This window comes from Elephas maximus, chromosome 10 (genome assembly GCF_024166365.1).
Source record: "Elephas maximus indicus isolate mEleMax1 chromosome 10, mEleMax1 primary haplotype, whole genome shotgun sequence".
Taxonomy (NCBI): domain Eukaryota; kingdom Metazoa; phylum Chordata; class Mammalia; order Proboscidea; family Elephantidae; genus Elephas; species Elephas maximus.
The window spans coordinates 4,585,431-4,609,734 of NC_064828.1; the positions used below are offsets into that span (position 1 = coordinate 4,585,431).

The 24,304-nt window shown below is 38.7% G+C and overlaps 1 protein-coding gene across 7 annotated transcripts in view; it reads left to right on the top strand.

Moving 5' to 3' along the window:
- Positions 1-24,304, top strand: part of GABPB1 (GA binding protein transcription factor subunit beta 1) — a 99,427-nt gene that overhangs the window by 50,420 nt on the left and 24,703 nt on the right. For 5 of the 7 annotated variants that reach the window (XM_049897642.1, XM_049897640.1, XM_049897641.1 and 2 more), the window contains exons 3-6: positions 138-305; positions 1,518-1,712; positions 6,886-7,033; positions 7,387-7,500. In XM_049897642.1, the coding sequence (XP_049753599.1) occupies positions 138-305; positions 1,518-1,712; positions 6,886-7,033; positions 7,387-7,500 (625 nt within the window). The remainder of the gene's footprint in view (positions 1-137; positions 306-1,517; positions 1,713-6,885; positions 7,034-7,386; positions 7,501-24,304) is intronic. The other 2 variants (XM_049897644.1, XM_049897645.1) reach the window with 1 other exon arrangement.

Consider the following 24,304-nt stretch of genomic DNA (forward strand, 5'->3'; position numbering starts at 1 on the left):
TTTATTTCAAGTTTTGAGTTGCTTTGTAGACAGATAATATAACCTGTTTACTCTGTAAGCAGGAAATATAAAAGGTAGTAGTAGTAGTGTGTGGAAGTAGAAGTGACTACAAATGTGGATTTTTTCCTGTGGCATAGCTGGGAACTTCTCCACTTCATCTGGCAGCACAGTACGGACATTATTCCACAACAGAGGTGCTCCTCCGGGCCGGTGTGAGTAGGGATGCCAGAACTAAAGTGGACCGGACACCATTACACATGGCAGCTTCTGAGGGCCATGCCAGGATAGTTGAGGTGTTGCTTAAGGTATGTTTTTTCTCTTTGCTCTTTGCTTTTGAAAATAAGCCCCTAACGCTTTTATGGTTTTATAAAAGAGAGAAGAGAGCTAGTTTCATTGAATGTCTACTTAGTGTTTTTCCTATGTTCTTCATTTTGTGTGTGTGTGTGTGTGTAAGCCCATCAAATGAAAATTATCTTAAAGTTTTCCTTTGTCGGTGGTGGGAGGGGGGGTGTTCCTTTACGTATAGTCTTAGTTAAATGAACAATTGATGTTTTAGACCTTGAGGCACTCTGTGGTAAGGGGCTACAGCTTTGTCTTCTGCACTTTTGACTGTACTCAGTATACTGTTAAAATGCTCATGGAAGGTAACATTAGGACTGAATGATTGATAAACAAACGGGAATTTTTCTGTAGTCATCTAAGTGCCAAAGAGTTATATAGAAAACTGTGAAATGGAGAGTGTTAGATTTAGACGCTATTCGTCATCCTTTTTATGCTGGAATCTAGATCAGTGCTATCCAAAAGAAATAGATTGTAAGCCCCAAGTGCAAATCACGCGTAATTCTAAATTTTCTAGTATCATATCTACATTTAAAAAAGTAACTTTAATATTATATTTAATTTAACCCAATATGTGCAAAGTATTATCATTTCAACATAATATAAAAATTATTAATGAGATATTTTACCCTTTTGCTGCTACTAAGTCTTCTTTGGAACTCAGCGTGTATTTACACTTACAGCCCATCCCTATTCAGACTATTACATTTCAAGTGCTTAATAAGCACATGTGTCTGGTGGCTACTATACTGGACAAGCCTACCCCTAGATGATAGCTCCCTTTTAATGCCTTCTATTGAACTGGTTTTGAAAGCAAAGGATATATTTGTATAAATGAGGAACGAGGTAAACAGCTCCTTTAACAGCGTTAAAAAAGAGTTTGGAGGACTACTTATATTTTTCCTTCCCTTCTGATGCCTTTTTAGCCCTTCATGCCCATAGCTGGATATTGAAAAAAATAATTGCTGGCTTCCTATGAAATTAGAAGGAAAGCAGTTAGGAAAGTCAGCATGATAGAAAAATGATTTCTGGAATTTATGGATTATTTAACACAAAGAAATGAATAGTTTATGTTGGTAGCAAATTTTTGCTTTGAAGCTTAGTGGCTAGTATTTTCAAATGAGAAATTCATTATATTTCATATTTTAGCAATATCTTATTTTGAAATAATTTTGTAGCATGGTGCTGATGTCAATGCGAAGGACATGCTGAAGATGACAGCTCTACACTGGGCCACAGAGCACAATCATCAAGAGGTGGTGGAGCTTTTAATCAAATATGGTGCTGATGTACACACACAAAGTAAATTTTGTAAAACTGCATTTGATATTTCAATAGACAATGGGAATGAAGATTTAGCAGAGATACTACAGGTAACTTTTGGCTTTTAACTTAAGAAAATCAACAAAAGGAAGGTTTTATTTATGGCTTTCTGTCCTGTGGATAAGTTGAATTATTTAACTTCAAGCTTTTCATTTTGAACTTAGTTGCTTTGGATAGGTCTTTTCCTCTTTTACTTCGTCTTTGTTCATTACCGTTCACACTTATGAGTATATAACCACAGTCGTCTTTTTTTTTCCTATTATTCATTGTTATATTCCTCAGTGCCTAGTACAGTGATAGATAACAGGTAAAAAAGAACCAACAAACAAAAACAAACCCATTACTGCCAAGTCAGTTCTGACTCATGGCCATGCCGTGTGTTGCAGAGTAGAACTGCTCCATCAGGTTTTCTTTCTTTTTTTTAATTTTATCGTTGTTGAGAATATATACAGTAAAACATATAACAATTAAACAGTTTCTACACGTACCATTTAATGATATTGATTACATTCTTCAAGTTGTGCAACCATTCTCACGCTCTTTTTCTGAATTGTTCCTCCCTTATGACATAAATTCATGGTCCCCTAAGGTTCCTATCTAATCTTTCAAGTTGCTGTTGCCAGTTTGATCCTATATAGATAGTTCCTTTGTTGTGAGGTGCTGTCAAGTTGGTTCTCACCCACAGTGACCCTATGTACAATAGAACAAAACACTGCCCTGTCCTGCACCATCCTCACAATTGTCATGCTTCAGCCCATCATTGCAGCCATTGTGTCAGTCCATCTCATTGAGGGTCTTAGTATTTTGCGTTGACCCTCTACTCTACAAAGCCTGATGTCCTTCTCCGGGAACTGGTCCCTGCTGATAACATGTCCAAAGTACATGAGATGAAATCTAGCCATCCTTGCTTCTAATGAACATTCTGGCTGTACTTCCTCTATTGACAGATTTGTTCTTGCAGTCCGTGGTGTATTCAGTATTCTTTGCCAACACCATAATTCAAAGACTTCGATTCTTCTTCAGTGTTCCTTATTCATTATCCAGCTTTCACATGCATAGAAGGCAATTGAAAACACCATGGCTTGGGTTAAAAAAAAAAAACCCATTGCTGTCGAGTCAATTCCGACTCATAGTGACCCTATATAGGACAGAGTAGAACTGCCTGGTAGGGTTTCCAAGGAGCTCCTGGTGGATTCAAACTGCCAACCTTTTGGTTAGCAGCCAAACTCTTAAACACTAGGCTACCAGGTTTCCATGGCTTGGGTTAGGCACATATTAATCTTCAAAGTGATATCTTTGCTTTTTAACACTTTAGAGAGATCTTTTGCAGCAGATGTGCCCAATGCAATGTGTCATTTGTTTCTTGACTGCTGCTTCCGTGGGTGTTGATTGTAGATCCAAGTAAAATGAAATCCTTGACAACTTCGGTCTTTTCTCCATTTATAATGATGTGGCTTGTTGGTCCAGTTGTGAGATTTTTGTTTTCTTTATGTTGAGGTGTAATCCATAATGAAGGCTGTGATCTTTGATCTTCATCAAAAAGTGCTTCAAGTCCTCTTCACTTTCAGCAAGTAAGGTTGTGTCATCTGTACTTCTCAGGTTATTAATGAGTCTTCCTCCAATCCTGATGCCATGTTCCTCTTCATATAGTCCAACTTCTCAGATAATCTGCTCAGCATACAGAATGAATGAGTATGGTGAAAAGATACAACCCTGACGCACACCTTTCCTGATTTTAATCCACATGGTATCCCCTTGTTCTGTTCAAACAACTGCCTCTTGGTCAAAGTACAGGTTCTTCATGAGTGCAATTAAGTGTTCTGGAATTCCCATTCTTTAAAATGTTATCCATAATTTCTTATGGTCCACACAGTCGAATGCCTTTATGTAGTGAGTAAATCACAGGTAAACATCTTTCTGGAAACCCTGGTGGTGTAATAGTTAAGTACTACAGCTGCTAACCAAAAGGTCAGCAGTTCTGATCCACCAGGTGCTCCTTGGAAGCTCTATGGGGCAGTTCTTCTCTTCCTATTAGGTCGCTATGAGTCGAAATCGACTCAACGGCAGTAAGTTTGGTTTGGTTTTGGGAAACATCTATCTGGTATTCTCTGCTTTCAGTCAAGGTCCATCTGACATCAGCAATGATATCCCTGTCCCAAGTCCTCTTCTAATCCGACTTGAATTTCCGACAGTTCCCTGTCCATATACTGCTGCAACCACTTTTGAATGATCTTCAGCCAAATTTTACTTGCGTGTAGTATATTGTTGATAATTTCCTCATTCTGTTGGATTACCTTTCTTTGGAATGGGTGCAAATATAAATCTCTTCCAGTCGACTGGCCAGATAGCTGTCTTCCAAATTTCTTGGCACAGACTAGTGAGCACTTCAGCATTGCATCCGTTTACTGAAACATCTCAATTCATATTCTGTCAATTTCTGGAGCCTGTTTTTTTCCAGTGCCTTCAGTGCAGCTTGGACCTCTTCCTTCAGTTCTTCAGTTCTTCAGTTCTTGATCAGATGCTACCTCCTGAAGTGGTTGAACGTCGACCAGTTCTTTGTGGTATAGTGACATTGTGTATTCCTTCCATCTCATTTTGATGCTTCCGGCATTGTTTGGTATTTTCCCTCTAGAATCCTTCAATATTGCAACTTAAGGGTTGAATTTTTTCTTCAATTCTTTCAGGTTGAGAAATGCTGAGTGTGTTCTTCGCTTTTGGTTTTCTATCTCCAGATCTTTGCATGTTTCATTATAATACTTTACTTTGTCTTTTCGAGCCAACCTATGAAATCTTCTGTTCAGTTCTTTTGTTTCATTATTTCTCTTTTCGCTTTAGCTACTCTGTGTTCAAGAGCAGGTTTCAGAGTCTCTTCTGACATCCATTGTGGTCTTTTTCTTTCTTTCCTGCCCTTTTAATGACCTCTTTCTTTCTTCATGTATGATGTCCTTGATGTCATTCCACAAGTCATCTGGTCTTTGGTCATTAGTGTTCAGTGCATCAAATCTATCCTTGAGATGGTCTCTAAATTCAGGTGGGATATACTCATGGTTGTACATTGGCTTTCATGGACTTGTTCTGATATTCTTCAGCTTCAGCTTAACTTGCATATGAGCAATTGATGGTCCATTCCACAGTTGGCCCCTGGCCTTTTCTGACTGATGATATTGAGCTTTTCCATCATCTGTTTTCACAGATGTAGTCGATTTGATTCCTGTGTATTCCATCTGGTGATGTCCACTTGTATACTCACCATTTATGTTGGTGACAAAAAGTATTTGCAATGAAGAAGTCGTTGTTCTTGCAAAATTCTGTCATGTGATCTCCCTGTCGTTTCTGTCACCAAGGCCATATTTTCTAACTACCAATTCCTTCTTCTTTGTTTCCTACTTTCTCATTCCAGTCACCAGTAATTATCAGTGCATCTTGATTGCATGTTTGATCAATTTCAGACTTCAGAAGTTGGTAAGAACCTTCAATGTCTTCATCTTTGGCCTTAGTGGTTGGTGCATAGATTTGCACAATAGCTGTATTAACTGGTCTTCCTTGTAGGCGTATGGACGTTATCCTATTAGTGACATTGTTAGGTCTCGAAATGTTCTTTTTGACGATGATTGTGACACCATTCCCAATCTGTCATTCCTGGCATAGTAGACCATATGATTGCCTGATTAAGAACGGCCAGTACCAGTCCATTTCAGTTCACTAATGCCTAGAATATTGATTTTTTTGTGTTCATTTCATTTTTGACAGTTTCCAATTTTCCTGGATTCATACTTTGTACATTCCATATTCCTGTTATTAATGGATGGTTGCAGCTGTTTCTTCTCATTTTGAGTTCCGCCACATCAGCAAATGAAGGTCCTGAGAGCTTGACTCCATCTACGTCTTTAGGAGGCAGCTTTGAGGAGGCAGCTCTTCCCCAGTTGTATTTTGAGTGCCTTTCAACCTGAGTGCCTCATCTTCCAGCACTATATCAGACAGTGTTCTGCTGCTATTCATAAGGTTTTCACTGGCTAATTTTTTTTCAGAAGTAGACTGCCAGGTCCTTCTTCCTAGTCTGTCTTAGTCTGAAAGCTCAGCTGAAACCTGTCCACCATCAATGAATCTGCTGGTGTTTGAATGCTGGTGGCATAGCTTCCAGCTTCACAGCAGCTTGCAAGCCCCCACAGTACAACAAACTGACAGATGGTTGGGGGAGATAGTTCTTATAAGAGCATAATGCTCAAGGCAGACATTTTTTTTTTTTACTAGTTAGACTAAACTATTGTTTCATATAACCACAGTGTTTTAATGTAGCATCGGAAGATTAGATAAAGTGATTACTCGGCATGTTTTAAGTTCCTAAATTCCTCTTCTAGATATTTGATTCTATTAGGTATTTTGTTGCATTATTTGGATCTCATACGGGTTTTTCAAAATCTCTTACACTTTCTTTAAAAAATATTTTTTTAGCGAACATAATAATATCCATTAAGTGAGTGATGCAGCCTTTATCGTTCGTTTCTTTTATTTATCACCATTCTCAAAGGTCTGTTTGCAACCATAGTTATTTCTAGTTCTAAGCAGATTTTTCTAGTAACCAACATTATTTCTCTTTTCTTTGGTTAGGCGACATTGATGTAAATTATCTTCTTTACTTACTGTCTCTTCTTTCCTATCTTCTTGTTTCCCTTCTCAGTGGAACTCTTCCTCCCTCAGACCATTTGACTGCATTGAACTTTACCTAATTGCTTAAAAGATGCTCTATGTTCAAGATAATGAATTTTGCCATGTCTCTTCTCATTCTTTTACTCCTAGGAGTGTAGTTTGGGGGCTGGGATTGAAGATAGGGAACAGTAATTGGGAAGATTTGCCTTATATATGTTATGTAATGCTGAATATAGTAGAGAGGAAATAGCTTGATCATTGTATTTCTGTAACCACAGGGTGGCAGAATATCTTTCAATGTACAGTACATCTCTGTTCTTTATAGCCTTTCAGATACCCATTTCTGCTCCCATGGAATGTTGCTGCTTTACCAGATAGAGGAACTCAGGATGTAAATTCATAACTGCAGTTTAGCACTATGCTCTCAGTAGACCATGAGGAAAGGTGTCCATTTTGTATTAGATGCTTCCTCTTAAATTAGAGAACGTTCTTTTTCATGTGTATATACTACATTGAGAATCTGTGCTATACGTGCTGGTTATAACTCTGAAACCATTGTGGTGACTTGTCCTCTAGATTGCAATGCAGAACCAAATCAACACAAACCCAGAGAGTCCCGACACTGTGACGATACATGCTGCAACACCACAGTTTATCATCGGACCTGGAGGGGTGGTGAACCTAACAGGTCTGGTATCTTCAGAAAATTCATCCAAGGCAACAGGTATTGAGATGCATATAGGGTAGCTGTTGGACAGTTGTTATGCTTTTAGTAGGCATTCATCCTTTTTAAGAAAGGACTGTTGGAGAATGAGGGTAAGATTATATCAGCTGCGTTGGTCTTCTTTGTATCATTGGCAGAAACAAACTTTTTTGAGACAAAATAATCTAAAGAAGGAGAATATTGCAAACACACTGCAATATTATCTTTCAAAAACTAATGCTTTCCAAGCTTGTTTTTTTATAAAACAAATACTATCCAAGCTTCATGTAAGAGCTGAATAAAATAGAGCATCAGGAGTAAGCATTTCATTAAACGCCTTAAAAATTCAAACCTATTTTTTTCTTTTCTCATAGATGAAACGGGTGTATCTGCTGTTCAGTTTGGAAACTCATCTACATCAGTGTTAGCTACGTTAGCTGCCTTAGCTGAAGCATCTGCTCCATTGTCTAATTCTTCAGAAACTCCAGGTTAGAAAATCAAGTCAAATATGTACATTAGAAGTTGCAGATTCCAATACTTAGAAAGGCTGGGCAGGCTATGTGGGCAAGGTCGAGATTATGTTTGGTGGAGAGCGTGGGGAAGTGCAGGGAGGCACGTGCTACTTGCCTGTAGTGGGTTATAGCCGTGCACCTGGTTTATCAGATTCTCTCTTTTCAAGGGAAGCTGGAAACCTATATTTTAAAATATTAAATCTTGGTATTAAATGTTGGCCACTAACTGAAATTAAAAAAGAAACTTGTGGCTCACAGAAAACATATCCATGTGTCCAAATTGGCCCTTTTGAATGAATAAAGTAGATAATATATATGAAGTTCCTCTCTTTTTCTTAACTTTTAATTTATGGTAGTTAGAATCACATAGAATCTTAGTGACAGAACCAGGAAATAGCCTACCAAAACCACCATTAAAGGAACATCTGTTAAATGATGACCCCCCCCCGACCCCCCCCCAAAAAACATTGCCATCGAGTTGATTCCAACTCATAGCAACCCTGTTGGAAGCGTAGAACTGCCTCTTAGGGCTTCCAAGCAGCACCTGGTGGATTTGAACTGCTGACCTTTTGGTTAGCAGCCGTAGCTCTTAACCGCTGTGCCACCACGGTTTCCAAATAATGACCAGCAGTATGAATTAATAGCTGCTGTTTTTTTTTTTTTTTTTTTTTTTTTTGTAGACAGGGATTTCCTTTATACTTAACCAAAATATTTATTTTTTAAAATTAAAATTTTATTTTATTGTGGTAAAGTATATATAACATAAAATTTGCCATTTTAACCATTTTTAAGAATACAACTCAGTAGCATTAATTATATTCACAATATTGTATAACCATCACCATTCTTTATTTTTAAAACTGTCTGATTGCCCCAAACAGAAATCTCATACTCGTTAAGCAGTAATTCCCCATTCCTCTCTACTTCCAACCTCTAGTAACCTCTAATATACTTTTTGTCTCTGAATTTACCTATTCTAAGTGGAATCTTACAATATTTGTCCTTTTGTGTCTGGTTTATTTTACTCAGCATGTTTTCAAAGTTCATCCATTGCATAGCATGTATCAGAACTTCATTTTACTTTTATGGCCAAATAATCCTCCATTGCATGTGTATATCACTTTTTGTTTATCCGTTCATCTGTTGATAAACACTTGGGTCGTTTCCACCTTTTGACAGTTGTGAATAATGCTGCAGTGAATATTGGCGTACAGGTGTCATTTGAGTCCCGGTTTTCAATGCTTTTTTGAGTATATACGTAGAAGTGAAATTCCTGGGTTTTTTGGGAATTCTGTGTTAAAGTTTTTGAGGAACCACCACCAAACTGTTTTCCACAGTGGTGACACCATTTTACATTTCCACCAGTAATGCCCAAGGGCCCCAGTTGCTCCACATCCTCACCAAGACTTTTTTTTTTTTTTTTCTTTTAATGATAGCAATACTAGTACATGTAAAGTAGTATCTCGTTTTGGTTTTGAATTATATATTCAAAATGACTAACGTTGACTGTCTAGTCATGCACTTATTGATAATTTGCATATCTTCTTTGGAGAAATGTCTAATAAGTTCTTTGCCCTTTTTAAAATTGGGTTGTCTTAAGTTGTAGGACTTCTTTGTATATTCTGGTATTTTCCGTTCTGTAGGTTGTCTGTTTACGTTCTTCATGATGTCCTTTGATGCATAAAAGTTTTTAATTTGGATAAGGTCCAGTTTATCTCTTTTTTCTTGTTGCTTGTCCTTTTGGTGTCATTTCTAAGAATCCATTGCCAAATTTAAGGCCATCAAGATCTACCCATATGTTTTCTTCTAAGAATTCCATGGTTTTAGCTCTTGTAGTTAGGTCATTGATCCCTTTTGAGTTAATTTTTATATATGGTGCAAGGTAAGTGCCCAACTTCATTCTTTTGTGTGTTAAAATCCAGTTATTCTAGTACTATTTGTTGAAGAGACTATTCTTTCCCCATTGAATGGACTTGGCACGCTTGTCGAAAATCAAGTGGCCATAGACAGATGTATGGGTGTATTTCTGGACCCTTAGTTCTATTCCATTGGTCTGTATGTCTACCTGATGCCACTACCACACTGTTTGATTGTTGTAGCTTTAAAGTGTGTTTTAAAATTGGGAAGTGTTAGTCCTCCAACTTTACTGTTTTTCAAGATTGCGTTAGCTGTTCAGGGCACTTTGCAAATTTAATTCCATGTGAACTTGAAGATTGGCTTTTCCGTTTCTGCAAAAATGGCTATTGGAATTTTGATAGGAATTTTGTTGAATCTGTAGATCACTTTAGGTAGTATTGATATCTTAACAGTATTAAGCCTTTAGTCCATGAGCGTGGAATGTGTCTTTCCATTTATTTAAATTCTCTTTAATTTTTTTCAAGGAGTCCTGCTGGTGCTTTGATTAAGCACTTGGCTGCAAACTGAAAGGTTGGTGGCTCGAACCCACCAACCGCTTTGCAGGAGAAAGATGTGACAGTCTGTTTCTGTGAAGATTACAGCCTTGAAAATCTTACGGGGCAGCTGTCCTCTTTCCTGTAGGGCCTCTATGAGTCAGAGTCAGTTGAGTTGCAGTGGATATTTGGTTTTCTAAGATGCTATTGTAAATGGAGTTATTTTCTTAATTTCCTTTTTGTGTTGTTCATTCCTGATGTATAGAAACACAGTTGTGTGTTTATCTTCTACCCTGCAACTTTGCTGAATTCGTTGATTAGTTCTAGCTTTCTTGTGGATTCTTTGAGGTTTTCTATGTATAGGATCATGTCATCTGCAAACAGATGTAGTATTACTTCCTTTCTGATTTGGGAGCCTTCTATTTTCATTCCTAATTGTTCTGGCTAGAACTTCCAGTATAATGTTGTTGAATAACAGTGGTGAAAGTAGCCATCCTTGTCTTGTTCTTGATCTTATAGGAAAGCTTTCAGTCTTTCACTCTTGAGTATATCAACTGTGGATTTTCCATAAATGCCCTCTATCAGGCTGAAGAAATTCCGTAATGAAATACTTCTTGCTATAATTATTACGTAAGTAAAAACTAAAATTTATTCAGGAAATTAAATTAAATTAAAAAACTTCAATAAAATGTTCATTTTAATACAGTTCTTAAGCCATTATATTTGGATCAATTCTTCAGTCTTCCTTATGCTTTTCATGCTTCCAGCTTTCACATGCATTTGAGGTGATTAAAAGCACAATGGCTTGGGTCAGGCACACCTTACTCAGCAAGGGGACATCTTTGCTTTTCAACACCTGAAAGAGGTCTTTTGCAGCCGATTTGCCCAGTGCAATGTGTCTTTGATTTCTTGACTGCTGCTTCCATGGCTGTTGATTGTGAATCCAAGTAAAATGAAGTCTTTGACAACCTCAGTCTTTTCTCTGTTTATCATGATGTTGCTTATTGGTCCAGTTGTGAGGATTTTTATTTTATTTTATGTTGAGGTGTAGTCCATACTGAAGGCTGTGGTCTTTTATCTTCATCAGTAAGTGCTTTAAGTCCCCTTCACTTTTAGCAAGCAAGGTTGTGTCATCTGCATAACACAGGTTGTTAATGAGTCTTCCACCAATCCTAATGCCTTATTCTTCTTCATATAGTCCAGCTTCTCAGATTATTTGCTCAGCATGCAAATTAAATAGATATGGTAAAAGGATACAACCCTAACCTATACCTTTCCTGACTTTAAACCATGCAGTATCCCCTTGTTCTGTTCGAACGACTGCCTCCTGATTCATGTACAGATTCCTCATGAGCAGAAGTAAGTGTTCTGGAATTCCCATTCTCTGCAGTGTTATCCGTAACTTTTTTTATGATCCACACAGTTGAATGCCTTAGCATAGTCAGTAAAATACAGGTAAACATCTTTCTGGTATTCTCTGTTTTCAGCCAGAGTTCATCTGATATCAGCAATGATATCCCTGGTTCCACGACCTCTTCTAAATCCAACTTGAATTTCTGGCAGTTCCCTGTGGTTATACTGCTGCAGCCACTTTTGAATAATCTTCAGCAAAGTTTTGCTTCCATGTGATATTGGTGATATTGTTCAATAATTTGGTCATTCAGCTGGATCACCTTTCCTGGGAATAGGCATAAATATTGATCTCTTCCAGTTGGTTGGCCAGGTAGCTGTCTTCCAAATTTCTTGGCATAAACGAGTGAGTACCTTTCCACAGATGTACTCAGTTTGATTCCTGTGTATTCCATCTGGTGAGGTCGATGTGTATAGCTGCCATTTATCTAGGTGAAAAAAGGTATTTGCAGTGAAGAAGTCGTTGGTCTTGTGAAAGTCAATCATGTGATCTCTGGGATCATTTCTATCACCAAGGCCATATTTTCCAACTACAAATCCTTCTTTGTTTCCAACTTTAACATCATCAGTGCATCCTGATTGTATGTTTGATCAATTTCAGACGGCAGAAGTTGGTAAAAATCTTCAATTTCTTCAACTTTGGCCTTAGTGGTTAGTACATAACTTTGAATAATAGTTGTCTTAACTGGTCTTCCTTGCGGGCGTGTGGATATTATCCTATCGCTGACAGTGTTGTACTTCAGGATAGATCTCGAAATACTCTTTTTGACGGTGAATGCAACATCATTCCTCTTCAAGCTGTTGTTCCTGGTGTAGTAGACCATATGATTATCTGATTCAAAATGACAGTAGCAGTCCATTTCAGCTCACTGATGTGCCTAGGACATCGATGTTCATGTGTTCCATTTCATTTTTGATGATTTCCAATTTTCCTAGATTCATACTTCGTGTTCCAGGTTTCGATTATTAAAGGATGTTTGCAGCTGTTTCTTCTCATTTCGAGTTATGCCACATCAGCAAATGAAGGATCTGAAAGCTTGACTCCATCCACGTCATTAAGGTCGACTCTACTTTGAGGAGGCAGTCCTTCCCCAGTCATGTTTTGAGTCCCTTCCAAGCTGAGGGGCTCTTCTTCCGGCACTGTGTTAATGTTCTGCTGCTCTTCATAAGGTTTTCACTGGCTGATTCTTTTCAGAAGTAGACCATTGCTGGGTCCTTCTTCCTAGTCTGTCTTGGTCTTGAAGGGACATCTAGGGCTAAGGAAATATAATGAGACCCTCATTTTTCATCTGATGAAATTGAGGTTTATGTATAATAAAACACTTCTGGATACCAAACAGCTAGAATGTACCTACAGATGGACTTTTTTTATTTTTTGGTACTTTAGCTGAAGGTTTACAGAGCTAACTAGTTGCTCATTAAACAATTATATACATATTGTTTTGTGGCATTGGTTGCCAACCCAACAACATAACACTCTCCCCTTCTCAACCTTGGGTTCCCCATTACCAGCTTTCCTGTCCCCTCCTGCCTTCTCATCCTTGCCCTGAGCTGGCGTGCCCATATAGTCTTGTTTTCTTTTATGGACCTGTTTAATCTTTGGCTGAAGGGTTAACCCCAGGAGTGACTTCATTCCTGAGTCATAAGGTGTCCAGGGACCATACTCTTAGGGTTTCTCCAGTCCCTGTCAGACCAGTAATCTGGTCTTTTTGTTTTTTTGAGTTAAAATTTTGTTCTACATATTTCTGCAGCTCTGTCCTGGACCCTCTATTGTGATTCCTTTTAAGACCCCCGGTGCTACTCACCAAAGTAGAATGTAGAACATTTTCTTTATAAACTATGTTATGGCAGTTGAGCTAGATGTTCCCCAAGACGATGGTCCCCACAGCCCTCAGCCCAGTAATTCGATCCCTCAGGGAGTGTGGATGTGTCTACACAGCATCCATGATCTTGCCTTGGACAAGTTGTGCCAGCCTCCCCAATAATGTGTACTGCCTTACCCTTCACCAAAGTTACTAATTATTTATTGTCTATTTAGTATTTTTCCCTCCCATAGTTCCCGTCCCTCGTATCCATCAAAGATTGTTTATTTTTCTGTGTAAACCTTTTCATGATTTTTATAGTAGTGATCTCATACAATATTTGTACTTTTGTGATTGACTTATTTCACTCAGCATAATGCCCTCCAGTCATCCACTTGTAAGATGCTTCGCAGATTCATCATTGTGTTTTATTGATACGTAGCATTCCATATTGTGTGTGTATCATAGTTTGTTTATCCATTCGTCTGTTGATGGGCACCTAGGTTGTTTCCATCTTTTTGCTATTGTGAACAAAGCTGCAGTGAACATGGTGTGCATATGTCTATTTGTGTGATGGCTATTATTTCTGTAGGGTATATTCCTAGGAGTGGGATTGCTGGATCATATATTTCTATTTCTAGCTTTTTAAGGAAGCGCCATATCGTTTTCCAAAATGGTTGTACCATTTTGCATTCCCACCAGCAGTGCGTATGAGTTCGAATCTCCCCGCAGCCTTTCCAACATTTGTTATTTTCTGGGTTTTTTTTTTATTCATTCACACCTGTAATGCTGGGGTGAGATGGCATTTCATTGTGATTTTGGTTTGTATTTCTCTAATAGCTAGTGATCACGAGCATTTCCTCATGTATCTGTTACCACTTGAATGTCTTCTTTGATGAAGTGTCTGTTCATATCTTTTGCCAATTTTTTATTGGATTATTTGTCTTTTTGTTGTAAAGGTGTTGGATTTTCATATAGGATTTAGAGATTAGACCTTTGTCGGATATGTCATAGCCAAATTTTTTTTTCCCAGTCTGTAGTTTCTCTTTTTACTCTTTCGATGAATTCTTTTGATAAGTATAAGTGTTTAATTTTTAGAAGATCCCAGTTACCTAGCCTATCTTCTGGTGTTTATGTATAGTTAATTATGGTTTATGTCCTATTAATGCTGTATTTTAGGGCCTTTTTTTTAGTGTTGATCCTATTTTTTCTGCTATGATCTTTATAGTTTTTGGTTTTATATTTAGGTCTTTGATCCATTTTGAATTAGTTTTTGTGTATGGTGTGAGGTATGGGTCCTGTTTCAATTTTTTACATGTGGACATCCAGTTTTCCCATCACCATTTGTTAAAAATCCTATCTTTTCCCCATTTGGTGGACTTAGAGACTTTGTCGAAGATCAGCTGACCATAGGTGGGTGGGTTTACATCTGGCTTTTCCATTGGTCAGTGTGTCTGCTGTTGTACCGGTACCAGCCTTTTTTGACTACCATAGCTGTATAGTAGGTCCTGAGGTCTGGTAGTGCAAATTCCCCTACTTTATTCTTTTTCAAGAGTGCTTTACTGATCTGGGGCTTCTACCCTTTCCATATAAAGTTAATGATTAGTTTTTCCATCTTGTTAAAGAGTGCTGTTGGTGTTTGGATCAAGGTTGCATTGTATTTGTAGATCACTTTTGGTAGAATTGACATTTTCACAATGTTAAGTCTACCTGTCCATGAATGTGGTATGTTTTCCTGCTTGTGTAGTTCTCTTTTGGTTTCTTGCAGTGCTGTTTTATAGTTTTCTTTGTATAGGTTTTTTACATCCCTGGTTAGATTTATTAACTATTTTATTTTTTTTATAAATGGTATTGTTTCCCGGATATCCTTTTAGTCATTTTTTTGTTGGTGTATAGGAATTCAGCAGATTTTTGTATGTTTATTTTGTATCCTGCTATTCTGCTGAATCTTCCTATTAGTTCCAATAGTTTTCTCATGGAGTCTTTTGTGTTTTCTCTGTATCACGTCATCCACAAATGGTGACAGTTGTACTTCTTCTTTATCTATTTGGATGCCCTTTATTTATTTATTTTTCTTGCCTATTGCGTTAGCTAGGACTTCTAGCACAATGTTAAATAGGAGTGGTGTTGAAGGGCTTCCTTGTCTTGTTACTGTTCTCAAGGGGAATGTTTTCACCCTCTCTCCATTAAGAATGATGTTTTCTGTTGTTTTTGTATAACCCAGTGCATGCCCTTTATTATGTTGAGGAATTTCCCTTCGTACCTATTTTATTTAGTGTTTTTATTAGGAATGGGTGTTGGACTTTATCAAATGCCTGTTCTGCATCAATTGAGATAATCATATGATTTTTTTCTTTTATTTATGTGATGGATTATGTTGATTGATTTTCTAAAGTTGAACAATCTTTGCATGCCTGGTATGAATCCCACTAGATTGTGGTGTATTTTTTTTTTTTTTTCTATATGATGCCAAATTCTATTGGCTAAAATTTTGTTGAGAATTTTTGCATTTATATTCATAAGAGACATTGGTCTGTATTTTTTTTTTTTTTTCGGTGATGTCTTTGCCTAGTTTAGTATCAGGATTATGCTGGCTTCATAGAATGAATTTGGGAATATTCCTTCTTTTACTCTACTCTAAAATAGCTTGAGTAGTACTGATGTGAGCTTTTCTCTGAGTGTTTGGTAGAATTCTCCAGTGAAACCATCTGGCCCAGGGCTTTTTTTTCGTGGGAGTTTTTTTATTACCTTTTGAATCTCTCTTCTCTTATGCATCTGTTCAGATTTTCACCTTAGGGTTTTTTTTTTTTTTCCATTTTGGGTAGGTAGTGTGTTTCTAGAAATTTGTCCATTTCCCTTAGGTTTTCAAATTTGTTGGAGCATAGTTTTTCATAGTACTGTTAAGATCCTTTTTATTTCAGTTGGGTCCGTTGTAATGTACCCCGTTTCATTTCTTATTTAGGCTGTTTGCATCCTCTCCTGTTTTACTTTTGTCATTTTGGTTAGAGGTTTATCGGTTTTGTCGATCCTTTCAAAGAACCAAATTTTGGCTTTGTTGATTCTATTATTTTTCTATTCTCTCTTTCATTTATTTCTGTTCTGATTTTTATTACTTTTCTGTGATTAGAACATACTTGTATTGTCTCAGTGTCTTGGGTTTGTTGAGGGTTACCTTGTGGCCTAAGATGTGGTCTATCCTGGAGAATATTCCATGAGCGTTGGAAAAGAATGTGTACTTGGCTGCTGTTGGGTGAAGTGTTCTGTATGTCTATCAGGTCAAGTTGGTTGATTGTGGCCTTTAGATCTTCCATATCTTTGTTGAGTTTCTTTCTAGATGTTCCGTCCTTAACTGAGAGTAGTGTGTTGACGTCTCTTCTACTGTTGTTGTGGAGCTGTCACTTTCTCTTCCATGCTGTCAGAGTTCATTTTATGTGTTTTGGAGCCCTGTCATTGGGTGCATAGTTATTTAATGTGGTTATGTCTTCCTGGAGGATTGTCCCTTTAGTCATTATATAATGCCCTTCTTTGTCTTTCATGGTGGATTTTGTTTTAAAGTCTATTTTTTCTGACATTAGTATTGCCTCTCCTGCTCTTTTTTGGTAGCCGTTTACTTGATGTATCTTTTTTTTCCATCCTTTGATTTTTAATAAATTCTTTGTTTCTAAGGTGTGACCCTTGTAGACAGCATATTGGTGAGCCCTGTTTTTTTAATCCATCCTGTCACTCTCTGTCTCTTTATGGGTGTACTTAAGATTTGTGTTCAGTGTGATTAGTGATAGGTGTGAGTTTATTGTTTTCATTTTGTAGTGCTTTTTTGTGGTGCTGATGTTTTCTTTGTTTGTCTTATCCTTCTGTGAATTCCTTTTTTTTTTCCTGTTTTTCATTTGTGTAAATTTTGTGTTTACTGAGACTTTATGTTTTTCTTCATTTTGATGAGTGCATTTGTTAACTTTCTTTGTAGTTACTTTGAAATTTACCCCTATCTTCCTAAATCTAAACTGGTCTTTTATTACTTGGTAAAGCCTTGACTTCTTCTCCAGTTGAAAGTTCTATACCTACATCGTTTATTCCCTTTTATTGTCCTGATGTTGTCATTTACAGATTGACCTCTCTGTTTCCCTGTTGCAATACTTTTGATAGTCCTTGAGAGTTCATTTCCTAGGTTGGCATCTGGCTGATGGTGTCTTACGTGCTGGATTCAGGTTGTTGTCTGATGTTATTGGTTCTCTAACCGAGGGACTACTTTGATAATTATTTTAAGTTTGGTTTGGTTTTTGTATTCCCTTAATTTCTGTTTATCTGGAAATGTCCTAATTTTACCATCATATTTGAGTGAGAGTTTTGCAGAATATATTATTCTTGGTTGACAGTTTTTTTCTTGCAAGATTATGTATATGTCATCCCATTGCATTCTTGCCAGCATGGTTTCTGCCGAGTAATCAGAGCTTAGTCTTATTGTTTCCCCTCTGTATGTGACTTTTTGTTTTTCTTGAGCTGCTCTCAGGATTCTTTGTCTTTTTTTTTTAGTGTGATTATGATATTTCTTGGGGATCTTCTTTGAGGGGCCTATCCTATATGAGGTTTGTTGAGATTGGATAGTCAGCTTTTTGTTTTTCATGACATTAGGAAGATTTCTGTCAGAAAATCTTCAGTGATCCTCTGTGTTTTTCGTTTTCTCCCCATTCTGGAACTCTGGTCACATGCAAATTTCTGCTTCTGTTTGTATCCCACATTGTTCTCAGGGTTTCTTCATTCTTTTCTCTTATTTTTCCTCACACAAGGTAGTATCCAAGGATTTCTCTTCGATTTTCTGATCCTGTCTTCCATTGTTTCAAATTTGCTCCTAAAACCTTCTATGACAATGTCCATTTCTGAAATCTTGTTTATATTTTGGATTTCTAATTGCTGTTTTTATATGATTTCTAGCTGTTTGACATTTTTTTCTGCATTATTTTCCTGATTTCTTCCATTGTTTTGTCTATCTTTTCCATGATTTTGTCTATTTTTTCCTTAATCTTTTGTCTGCATTTTCCTTCATCTCTTAGAGAATGCTGAATATTAGAGTTCTGAATTCTGTATCAGGTAGTTCTAGTGCTTTTTCTTGTAGCAGGTCATCTGGTGTTTTATTTTTATCCCTTTCTGGAGCCACAGTCTTCTGTTTTTTTATATGTTTTGATATTGTCTTCTGTCTCCAAGACATTCAGGAATTATATTCATTTAATGATTGTAGATTTGCTTGTTTCATCCTGCTTTTTTGTTTTATTTGGTTATTTCTGGGCAGGCACACTGGGTGTGTTTTGTTGCTTGCTCGCCTGTGGGCATGGTACTTCTCACCACCTTTTCCTGATGTGCAGGGCTGGTCACTCAGCTATGGTACAGCAGGGCAGGTCGAGTGGGGATAGAGGGGTGGGGGTGGTTAGTTTGTGGCACAAACTGGGGGTGATGGAGTGGGGCTGGGGAGCAGTGCATTGTGGGGTCTGGGGAACCATGTCAGTACTGCTCGGGGGTGTGGCACTTGGTGCATTGTGCAGATAGGCAGGAGGGAAAGGAGAAGATGTGATGTGCAGAGCTAAGTGGGTGGGTAAAAGAAGAGAGAGAAAGACAAAGGAAAAAAATGTGTTATAAGAAAAGCAAAAAATGAAATAAAAAATAATAAAAAAAGAAAATGGCGGTGCAGTAGGCTTCGGCAGATGGGGGCAGTATAGACCTGATGAGGCTGTCTGCTGGTGGCTCTCTACCCGAGTACTGTGGGTGGTGCACAGGTCGGGGTTGGTGGGAGAAAGGAAGGGAAAGAGGGGGAAGAGAGAAGAAACCAACAGCCAAAGAAACAAAGAAAAAATAAATAGATACAAATTTTTAAAAAGCTAATAACGACAAAAAAATTATAGGAGTGGCACACCAGCTGATGGGGGGGGCAGGATAGAGGTGGCGGCGAGTCGATGCCTCTTTTGCCAGGTGCACAGCATGGCCCGTTAGGAAGGGGCGGAGGCAACATAAGGCTTAGATATGGGAGAATGGGAAAGAAAAGTAAAAGATATAGTGTTTAGGGAGCTGGCCTGTGGGTGTGGCACAGACCCTGGGAGGCCATGTGCCAGAGGCTCTCCAGCCAAGTGGTACAGGACAGCCCACCAAGAAGTTGGGGGCGGTACATGGGGCTGGGTGGTTGAGAAAAGGAAGGGGAAAGAAGGGAGATAGAAAGAAGAAACAATAACAAAAAAAGAATTAAAAAAAATTAATTTAAAAACTGGCACTGAGGGAGCAAGTCAGTGACACCGGCGCAGACCTGGGGAGGCCTTGCGTAGTGACACTTCAACTGAGCTATGCAGCATGGTCACCCCAGTAGAGGTGAGGGTGGTGCACAAGGCTTGGTGGACGGGAGAGAGGAAAGGAAGGAAAGAGAGAGAAAAGAAATAGAAAAAAAAAGCAGTGAGGCCAAGATTGCAGAGTAGTCAGGTGCTTCCAGTGATCCCTCTTACAACACAGACCTGAAGAAACAAATGAATCGATTATGTGTGACAACCTAGGGGCCCTGAATATCAAAGGCAAAGTTGAGAAATTGGACTGAGTTGCAGGAGGAGGGAGACGTGGTTCAGAAGCAGTGAATAGTTGCCAGACCTGACCTACTGGGTCATTAGATCAGATTGGCTGGTGTGCATGGTGAGGGAAGCAGTGGCATTTGGGACATGTTTTCCACATGGGGAGAGATCAGCAGTGGAGTTTACTCAAGCCTTCAGAACCAGTGAAAAGCAGTGCTCTATTGGCAAAAGAGAAGTACATGTATCTAATCTACCACATGGATCAAAAACCACCCCATTGGGGAAGAACCTCTCCCAATTATCTGCTCCCTCCCTGCTCTGCACCAGGTCCAAAGTCGGCTTCAGCAGTTGCCACTTGCTGCTTACCCTGGGCCGGAAGCAGGACCCATTATGTGTCCTGAGCCATTCTCCTTGCCTTGGAGAGGGAACGAATTAACAAACAGGAAAAAATAATCTGCCAGCTCCCCTAAGCCGGGAACTCAGGGCAGGCACAGTTCCTTTGCCTAGACACAGGCATAAGCAGTCCACGGACTTTGAATGCCTTTCATCTTGCATAGACCTATGTGGGCCCATTTCAACAGCATAGGCCCTCATTAGCACAGTACAACAGAGTATACACCTGAAGCCTAATTTCACTGTATCAGTTATATGGTAGAGTGGCACATTCATGACATTTGACACTGCTCTGCCCATTAAGCAGGGTCCTCACCTACCCACATCAAGGGCCTTATGGACTGGTGGCTCCACGCACACAACCTAGCCACCTGCGACAGGGGTCCAAGAGTAAATGGTTCTTCCCAGTACTTACAGCCAAAAGTATTAGGTGCCCGTAGTCTGGCTGTAAAGCCCACACACCTACGCACGTTAGGGAACAGGGACACACTTTCCTCTCAGACACTCAGGTCAGCCGTCAGCCTCCTGGCTTGCTCAACACTTGACCCCCTACTGCAGCCAGATACCTGTGCCTACCCTAATCACCCCTGCCTATCTAGGACTGTGAGTGAGAGCCTGCACCATGCACTCAGCGACCAATGACCTGGACACCTGAGCTGAATCCATGCAAGAAAAGTAAACAGACTCATGTACTCAGTAACAGATCTAACCACCTGGTGAGAGGATGTTAGAGCTTCAAAGGCACCGATAATCAAACTAGCTCACACAAGCAGCCTATATGGGCATATAAAAACAAAACAAGAATCTAGGACATACCAACCAAACATATAATAAATATAATAACTTATCAGTGGCTCGGATACAACAGTCAATATCAAATCACATAAAGAGGCAGACCATGATGGCTTCAGCAAGCTCCCAAAACAAAGAATCAAGGAGTTTCCCAGAGGAAGGTAATTTCATGGAATTATCAGAGGCAGAATCCAAAAGATTAATATACAGAATCGTTCAGGAGATCAGGCAAAACGCAGAAAAACCCAAAGGAACACACAGGCCAAAAGCAGTAGAGGAACTTAGGAAAATTATAGAAGAGCACAAGGACAAATTTAATACCCTACAAGGATCCATAGAGAGACAGCAAACAGAAATCCAGAGGATTAACAATGAAGTTTCAGAATTAGACAACTCAGTAGAAAGCCATAGGACGAGAATTGAGGTAATGGAGGCCAGAATTAGTGAGATTGAAAATAAAGCACTTCACACTAAAGTATTTAAGGAAAATTCAGAAAAAGAATTAAAAAAAATGAAGAAACCCCAAGAATTATGTAGGACTCTATCAAGAGGAATAATCTATGAGTGATTAGAGTACCAGAACGGGGGGGATAACAGAAAATACAGAGAGAATTGTTGAGGATTTGTTGGCAGAAAATTTCCCTGATATTGTGAAAGAAGAGAAGATATCTATCCAAGATGCTTATCAAACCCCATACAAGGTAGATCCCAAAAGAAAGTCACCAAGACATATTATAATCAAATTTACCAAAACCGAAGATAAAAGAATTTTAAGAGTGGCTAGGGATAAACAAAAAGTCATCTATAAAGGAGGGTCCTAAGACCAAGCTCGGAGTACTCAGCAAAAACCGCAAAGGCAATGGGATGACATATACACAACCTTGAAGGAAAAAAACTGCCATCCAACGCTTACATATCCAGCAAAACTGTCTCGCAAAAATGATGGTGAAATCAGGGGATTTTCAGATAAACAGAAGTGCCCTGAGGCACCCTGCTCCGCCAGGAAGACTCCTGCAGACAGGCACTCAACTCTCGTGCTCTGTGGGTCGGCAAGCCTAGCTTCACCAGTAAGTGCCCTGAGGCACCCCACTGCGTCAGGAAGCCTCCTGTGCACAGGCACTCAGCTCTCTCGCTCTGTGGGTTGGATCCAGTGCTGTGTCGCGCTGTTCTCCTGGTTCTGCTGCTCCTGGTTCTCTGCTGTTGCTGCTTCTCTGCTGCACTGGTCCTCTGCCACTGTCACAACTCTATCCGTCCACAGTTTCAAAACCACTTCCACATTTTAGATATCTGTTAGAGGAGCACCCCACTCTCTCGTTACACCACTACTCTTAGTCATGTAGTGCTGCTATAACAGAAATACCACAGGCGGGTGGCTTTAACAAAGAGAAGTATATTTCCTCACAGTAAAGTAGGCTATAAGTTCAAATTCAGGGCATCGGCTCCAAGGGAAGGCTTTCTCTCTGTCAGCTCTGGGGGAAGGTCCTTGTCCTCAATCTTCCCCTGGTCAAGGAGCTTCGCAGGTGCAGGGACCCCATGTCCAAAAGACACGCTCTCCTCTTGGTGCTGCTTTCCTGGTAAAATGAGGTCCCCCACTCTCTGCTTGCTTCCCTTTTCCTTTTTATCTCTTCAGAGATAAAAGGTGGTGCAGACCACATCCCAGGGAAACTCCCTTTACATTGAATCGGGTAGGTAACCTGAGTAAGGGTGGCGTTACAATCCCACCCTAATCCTTACTACATAAAATTACATTCAGGAAAGGGAGGACACCAACAGAATACTGGGAATCATGGCCTAACCAAGTCAGCACATATTTTAAGGGGACACAATTCAATCCATGACAGTAGTCACAGATCTCTCATATGGAAAGGAAGTCGAGGCAATATAAAGAAATAAGAGATTGGTTTGAACTTAGAAAAACAGGGTTAACTATTAAGGTAACCACAAAGGAAACTAATAATCCTACACATCAGAATAAAAAACAAGAAAAACATAAAAACTAAGCAAATACAAAATCAACAACAGTGAAAAAGATGAAAAGAAAATACATAAAGGAAACTGCCTCAAACTAGAAAATTAAGTGGAACAAAGAAACTGGCAACAACACACACACACACAAAAGAATACATCAAAATGACAGCACTAAACTCATACTTATCAATAGTTACGCTGGATGTAAATGAACTGAATGCACCAATAAAGAGACAGAGTGACAGAGTGGATTAAAAAAAACATGATCCATCAATATGCTGCTTACAAGAGACACACCTTAGACTTAAAGACACGAGCTAAATTCAAAGGATGGAAAAAAAATATATCAAGCAAACAACAATCAAAAAAGAGCAGCAGTGGCAATATTAATTACTGACAAAATAGACTTTAAAGTAAAATCTACCACAAAGAATAAAGAAGGATGCTATGTAACGATTAAAGTGTATACCAGGAGGATGTAAGCATGATAAATATTTACACACCCAATGACAGGGCTCCAAAATACATAAAACAAACTCTAATAGCATTGAAAAGAGAGATAGACAGCTCCACAATAATACTAGCAGATTTCAACACACCACTCTCAGTGAAGGACAGAACATCTAAAAAGAAGCTCAGTCAAGACACCGAAGATCTAAATGCCACAATCAACCAACTTGACCTCATAGATATGTACAGACCATCCCACCCCCACAGCAGCCAAGTATACTTTCTTTTCCAGTGCACGTGGACCATTCTCCAGAATCCAAAGCATCAAAATATTACAAAGCATCTTTTCTGACCATAAAACCATAAAAGTAGAAATCAGTAACAGAAAAAACAAGAAAAAAATTCAAACACATGGAAACTGAAAAACACTTTGCTCAAAAACTACTGGGTTATAGAAGAAATCGAGGATGGAAAAAAGAAATTCACAGAATCAAATGAGAATGAAGACACTTCCTATCACAACCTTTGGAACACATCAAAAGCAGTGCTCAGAGGTCGATTTATAGCAATAGATATGCAATAAATGCATACATCCAAAAAGAAAAAAGGGCCAAAATGAAAAAAAAAAAAAAAAAAAGATTGACTCTACAACTCGAACAAATAGAGAGCACCAGAAGAAAGCAAATAATGAAAATCAGAGCAGAATTAAAATGAAATCGAGAATAGAAAAACAACTGAAAGAGTTAAGACCAAAAGCTGGTTTTTTACGAAGATCAACCACATTGATAAAACCATTGCCCAAACTGACAAAAGAAAAACAGGAGAGGAAGCAAATCACCTGAATAAGAAATGAAATGGGTGATATCACAACAGACCCAACTGAAATTAAAAGGATCATAACAGAATACTCTGAAAAATTGTACTCTTAATGAATTTGAAAACTTAGAGGAAATGGACAAATTTCTAGAAACATACTACCTACCTAAACTAACACAAACAGAGGTAGAACAACTAAATAAGCCTGTAACAAAAGAAAACA